At 34.5% G+C, this 6,433-nt stretch overlaps 1 protein-coding gene across 1 annotated transcript; it reads left to right on the top strand.

The window, feature by feature from the left end:
* The first annotated feature begins 1,060 nt into the window (after window positions 1-1,060).
* Window positions 1,061-3,953, top strand: LOC148158127 (uncharacterized). Its single transcript, XM_088007901.1, has 3 exons — window positions 1,061-1,653; window positions 1,732-1,848; window positions 2,996-3,953. The coding sequence occupies exons 1-3, from the start codon at window positions 1,061-1,063 to the stop codon at window positions 3,951-3,953; spliced, it is 1,668 nt and encodes a 555-aa protein (XP_087864027.1).
* Window positions 3,954-6,433: the final 2,480 nt, after the last annotated feature.

Here is a 6,433-nt window from a genome sequence, read left to right as displayed (position 1 = left end):
TAGAAACAAGTTCTTGAAAACATGGAATTGATCACAGTGACTATATCAAAACTATTTTATTACATGCTGCTTGGGCTTTGACTTAAAGCTGACAATAGAGTTATAAAAAGGGACAAATGGCAGCATTGAAACATTTTTGGAGAATTTGCAGCTCCAAGCAGCAATGATAAAACAAACAAACGAGGCAATAAAGCAGCAGGTGTGCATCGAGATAAGCAGGCAGAAAGTGAAACCAACATTCATTAAGTAATAAGATCCTCAAGCAGAAACTTTGAAGACCTCAAGAAAAAACAAGACTAATTGCAGTGATAAACAAAATGTCAACAGAAAGGTAATTTACAGAATTTATTTACATCAGAGATAAATTAATGTTACACCAAGAGAAGTTAAATTTAATCAAATCTTTTCACTTGGAATCCTTGAATTAAAATTGTATGAATGTATGCATTTTGAAAATCTATAATGTTATTTTTTTCAAATCTAAAGAAGACAGGAGATGCTGTCAATAAATTCTTAATCTGGTTTTCTCAAGATAAAGAAAAGGCTTGTCTCCTATTCTGATCCAAATGTATGGAGGACCAAAAGGGACAAAATTAAATAAACACTTCATTAAGTGAATACAATTACCATTACATGATTAAAGGTTCAATCATTACAATTTATTTAATTAAAGACAATTGATTCAATAAATATATTTAAATCATTAACATTCAAAACTTAATTGTATATATAGTTATTTTATGGTTCCATTCTGCTCCAGTTTAAAAAGAACTCAGACACTTCAAACCTGGTCTAGATTATTTTACACTAATTGCATAATATTTTTGATAGAGCTTGTGATTTTTGTGTATGTCAAAAAATAAAAATAAATAATACAAATTAAATTAAATCAACGTTGTCAGTTTAATTATGGTTGTTATCTGGTGGCTAATAATGTGGCCAAGTAGAAACCACCAATAAAAAATAAATAGTTTTCAAGCTATTTCTATTAAAACACACATATTTGCAACACATATTGTTGGAGCAGAGTTTGTCAGTTTTTGTATACATAAACAGTTTTATGTCCTCCAGGTGGAAACTACAGAGCTCCCTGTGGCAGTACATCAACGATACTCTGACTTACATGACAACAACCAAAGATTTTTATAAGAAATTACCTGAATGGAATGAATGCAGAAAGAAAGAGCATGAGAAAATTATAGATATCAAAATAAAGGCTGATGAATTTGATGCCAGTTTCACCAAGTCAGAGGGCAGATTGAAAAAGATTGGTAAATACATCAAGAATAGGTTCCATAAAAATCCAGAGAGCAAACTTCCAGAACTAGAAAATGAACTGACTGAAGTGCTGGAAGACACCCTGGAAGGTCTGGAGAAACTCAACACGTTCTTGGATGCAGTGGAGAAGCTGGCAGTCACTTCGCTCCAAGTTTTCACTGAAAACCAGATAGTTTACCTTCCTGAGAACTTCGACTATGACGGCGTTCAAGCTGTGATCAGAAAAGCTCAGCAAATCTGTCCTCCCCTCCTTAAGTTCAAAAGAGATGCAAAATCCTTCTTTGTTCCTGACCTTCACAATGTGGAGATTCTGGCATTCCTGCTGCAGAATTACATAGACACCTTCGAGAAAATGTGTGCGAGCTCTGATGAAAGGTAATTCATCCGCTTTGAATGAAAATAATAAAACAATAATAAAAACCCAAACATGAAATGTAACTTTGTCTTTCACAGCTTTAACTTTGACATGTGCTTGGAAATGGCAAAGGAAATAGTGGTGGATGCTGATGATATGTGTGAAGACAACATGCAAAAGATGGCAGATCAGATTAAACAACTGGACAAGATCAGGTAATGTTTACACATTTTAGTGCAAAACAAATATATTTTTCATACATAGAAGCTTTTTTACAGCACAGTAAAACAACCGTTACATTATGTTACATTACGTTATTATGGATATGTTCTATATATCAAAAATACCTTTGCATCATAAAAGTATCTGACACATTTAAATTGGCCTCTGTCTCTTTAAGAGCCTCCTGCTCTTTCCAACATGTCGCCTGTATGTCTTCAAAACAAGACTTTAGAACAGGGGTGTCCAAAATTTTTGCCAAGTGAGGCAAAATTGTAGACTCTAAAATAGTCGCATGCCAACAAAACCAACCTAAAATCAAGTGTAGTTATTAATATTAATATTAATAATAATATTCATATTCATATTAATGCTGTGTTTGACAGACATTTTAAGATGGGGGAAAAAACTGATAAATTCTTGTCAAAAATTCAGAAATTTTGTGATTATTCTCAGAAATTTTCTAGAGAACTTGAAGATTTTCTAAAAAAAAAAAATTACATTTGAAATTCAGAAATGTTCAAGTTTATTGTAGAAAATTTCTAATGATCTAAACATTTCAGTTTTTTTAGGAAAGTTCTTTTTCTTTTGAACAAAAATGTACTGCTATTTTTTTTCCTACAAAAAAAAGTAGAAATACACTATAATAGGGCCATTAAGAACAAGATGTGGGTCACTTTACTTCAAATTGCTTGCTATATTTAGACAGGTTTAAGAAAGAATAACAGCTGATTTTGGTGTGCCTTTTCAGTAAAAGACTCTGGATAAATTTGGTTTTACATTTTGTTAAAACTTGGTTATAAAAACATAAATACTGTGAAAAATTGAACAAAAAAGTGTTGTAAGTGAAATAATCTGACACTGCCATGAGTACTTTTTAATCATTATTAATTATTTTCTTAAAACAAGCTCCTATATCTTGCTGAAAAGTTTAGACTTATTTCAAGTGTACTAAGATATTTTCAATAGAAACAAAAAAATTACTTGGTAACATTTTGTGTTTTTGCAGTGTACACTAAAAGTTTTAAGTATTGTTACTATTGTGAATTTTCTTGAATGAATTTTGATTACCAACAACCTTACCCCGTATTTATTATTTTTATTACAAATGCAAAATTAAGAAGAGACCATTTTCTTCCACAGGATGGACGAGGACATCCGAGTGGACTTCCTGTCCCAGAGTGTCTCCTTAGCTGATTTCATCACTATGTTTGATGCTAAAAAGCATGCAATGCTCTCGTCTTTAGATGAGCTGGAGCAGTGTGCTGATCGGCTAGACAGGATGAACAAAGGAGCAAAGATCTCCTCCCTGGCTGGCGGCTCAGCGAAAAAAGCAGGAGACGTCCTCTCCTCTGCTGGTTTAGCATTAACGCCCTTCACAGGCGGCGTGTCTTTAGGCCTGACACTTACCGGTGCTACGATGGGGTTAGCAAGCGAAGCCAACAGTGTGGTGACCACCTTAACAGAGGCTGGAGTTAATCACACTTATCGGAAAAAGGCTGATGAAGTTTTAAAAAGGTTCATGGAGGATTTCCAAAAGATCCAGGATTCTCTGGACGATGGGATGAAACATCCAGCAGTCAATCTGAAGCAAAGTAAGATGGGTGTGTTGGGAAGAGTAGGCAAGAGTTTTTCTAAATTAGATCCCATAGTAATGGGTGTTAGCTCCGTCATGAATGTGACTTCTGCTCTGGTAAATGTGGTTGCAGGGAAAAAGAAAGAAAATGAAAATGCATCACCCAGCGCTGCTCAAGCTGTTCCTAATAACTCGGCTGTTCCTAATAACTCAGATGTTCCTGATATTGGTCAGACTGTAGTTCAAGAGTCTCTTGCTCTGTCCAGTGAACTTCTTAGTATCGCACCTGGAGCTGTATTTGCTGCCAGGGATATCTACTCTGCTGCCAAAGAAAGCATAAATGTGGCCAAAGGCAGCAAGTCTAAAGTCTCCAAGTTCCTGACAGCTAGAGTTGCGTTATTTCGTTCACAGATAGAGTCGTGGGAGAAGCTCCATAACTCTTTGTGTCAAAGCAAACTGACCAAAGAAGAAATCAGAAATATTTTCACACAGCCATTTTATCTGGGGGACAAAGAACAACAATAACTAAAGACGTACAGAGAATAAAAGTGGAAGATTTGACAGGTAGACAGAAAAAAACGGATGTAAATCGGTCATAACTGTACTGATTCAGTGTTTTTAAAACTTTCAGACTTTCTCATTAACTGAAATGAAAAAACAAAAAGGAATCAGTTTGATGATTTAGTGTGACTTCCTGTATTAATGTGTCTTAATCGATCAAGAATCTGATTGTTCTCTGTAACATGTAATTTCAAAAATAGTCACTTAAGAAGTGGATTTGTTAATTTGTTGTCAAATATCAGATGACTTAAAATAATCTGAACATTTATTTCTGGACATGTTTCTAGAAAGAATTTCAGTTTAAAGTCTTGTATTTTTTGTGTGTGTTTTTTTCTTATTTCTGTTTTTCTGTCTGGACTGGACTGTCATTTCACAGATTTTTGTGTTTATGTTTTTTGCATAGCTTTGGCTGTGTTTATATAACTAATAAAACGCTTAGGAAGATTGGTGCTTTAGCATAAACTTTATTTTTTCATGTCTTTCATGTAACTTTCAAACCAAATAGAGAAATGTGCCGCTTGATTTCATGTTTGTGTACTAATTTACTGTTGTTGAAATTATGTTTTATTGTTTTTCATATCGTGCATCAGATGTTCCTATCAGATAAATAAGGCAGCATTCATTTAATGGACAGATGAAGACAAAAATAAGTCAATAAACAAGGCAAAAACAAACTGCAAATCTAAAGAAAGGTAAGGCTAAAGTTGTTTATAAAATGCAGAGCTGCCACCTGTACTTACGACACACAAAAAACAGGATTTCCAATTTAGGAATTAATGTTAAAGTTAATGTTTACTGTGACATTTTAAGTATCATCAAGTCAAATAAAGTCATTTGAGTTAAAGTCCAATTTTAATACCAAGTCTTGTCATTTTATTGTTAAATTTATGATTCAAATCCACCTGGAGTTCAGGTAATATCTGCATCTCTCGTTTAAATTTGTGAGGAATCTTAATATTTATCATGTATTATGCAGTTAGAATAGTGTAATCAGACTGCTGAGTGTAATTTTATTCAGACCAAACAGTAATTAGTATTTAGCTTTAACTTTTTCACACTCGTGATAAACAACAGCTGCAAAAGGATAAAGTTGAAGATCAAATATTTCCCACAGCCTGCAGTAGATGTCTGACTTCTTCTCGGACAGGAAGTCTGATGTGTTCACTTCCTGTGGTCAAATAGAAAAGTGTTGTGTTCTGTGTTATTTTTGAGGTTTTCTGTGTTTAGTACTGTCCCTGTCCTGTCTTCCCTGCTGATTGTTCCCAGGTGTGTCTCATTCCCTGATTACCCTCCCTGTGTATTTATGTTCACCAGTTGTCTTTGTCTCTTGTCGGATCCTCGTCTAACGTCGCACATCGTGTCAGTCTGTCTGCTTTCCAGTTGAACTGGTCCTGGTTTGCTAAGCTCTTGTGTCTCAGTTTTGTGTTGTCAGTCGCTACCGGTTATTAGCTGTATGCTAATTGTTCCTGCCGTGCTGCCTGACTTGGACTGTGTTGAGCTTTCTCTTTATTAAATCTTCATCATCATCATCACAACCTGGGCTTGCCTGCGTTCACTCTCAGCACCATCACCAACAAATCATGACATAAAGTAGGAATAAAGACTTATGAGTAATTAAAATTGTACTTTATTAGCAATAGCAGTGAATCAAAAATAAAAATTAAGTGTAATTTAAATACATTACTAATAGTAGTATATTTAAAGTATATTTAAAGTATATTAAAATTATATGTTTAATATAATACTACATAAAAAAAGTATACTTAAAGTATACTTGAAGTTGTCCCAAAAAAGTATGTTGAAGTATACTAAGCATACTAAAAGTTGTAAATTAATGCTATTTAAATACTATTAAAATATACTAAGCACAAAAAAAGTTGATCCAAAATATTACAGTTTAAGTACATTAATCGAAGTTGCTAAAGTATGTTAAAATTTGACATACTAAAGCAGGGGTCACCATCTCCAGTCCTCCAGTCCTACCATCCTGTTACTTTTAGATGCATCTCTGCTCAAACACACCTGGATCAAATAAACTGCTCGTTTCCAGCCTATTGCAGAGAGGAATGAATGCTGGTGAGGGAATTCAGACATTTTGGAGCAGAGGTGAATCTAAAAGTTGCAGGATGGTGGCCCTGGAGGACTGGAGTTGGTGACCCCTGTACTAAAGTATACTCTTTTTTTTTTACTAGGGAACTTGAGCAATTTTGAAACAAATTGATGTCAAATATGATGACTGTAGAAATATACTCTAAAGATTAAAGCTAGAACAGCTTAATAAAATTATGTAATTTCTGCTGGTCCTGTCTGTTGGCAGGTCAGGTTTTTTTTCTATGCTGGATTGTTCCTGAGGTGGATTCCTCCTGTGGCCTTGATGGCGAGCCTTCCCACCTGGACTTAGAAAGAACTGGATTCCCTCTTTTCCATATGGAGTCCTGCTGCAC

Source organism: Poecilia mexicana, unplaced genomic scaffold (assembly GCF_051168715.1).
Source record: "Poecilia mexicana isolate PSO_F unplaced genomic scaffold, ASM5116871v1 scaffold_8, whole genome shotgun sequence".
Taxonomy (NCBI): domain Eukaryota; kingdom Metazoa; phylum Chordata; class Actinopteri; order Cyprinodontiformes; family Poeciliidae; genus Poecilia; species Poecilia mexicana.
This window is presented reverse-complemented; position numbering and strand designations above follow the sequence as displayed.

Bases quoted from the DNA above. Each gene is read 5' to 3' on its own strand.
- LOC148158127 (XM_088007901.1), top strand. From the start codon at position 1,061: ATGTCCTCCAGGTGGAAACTACAGAGCTCCCTGTGGCAGTACATCAAC. The intron at 1,654-1,731 runs GTAATTCATCCG...TGTCTTTCACAG, and splicing joins TGTGCGAGCTCTGATGAAAG to CTTTAACTTTGACATGTGCT. The intron at 1,849-2,995 runs GTAATGTTTACA...TTTCTTCCACAG, and splicing joins AAACAACTGGACAAGATCAG to GATGGACGAGGACATCCGAG.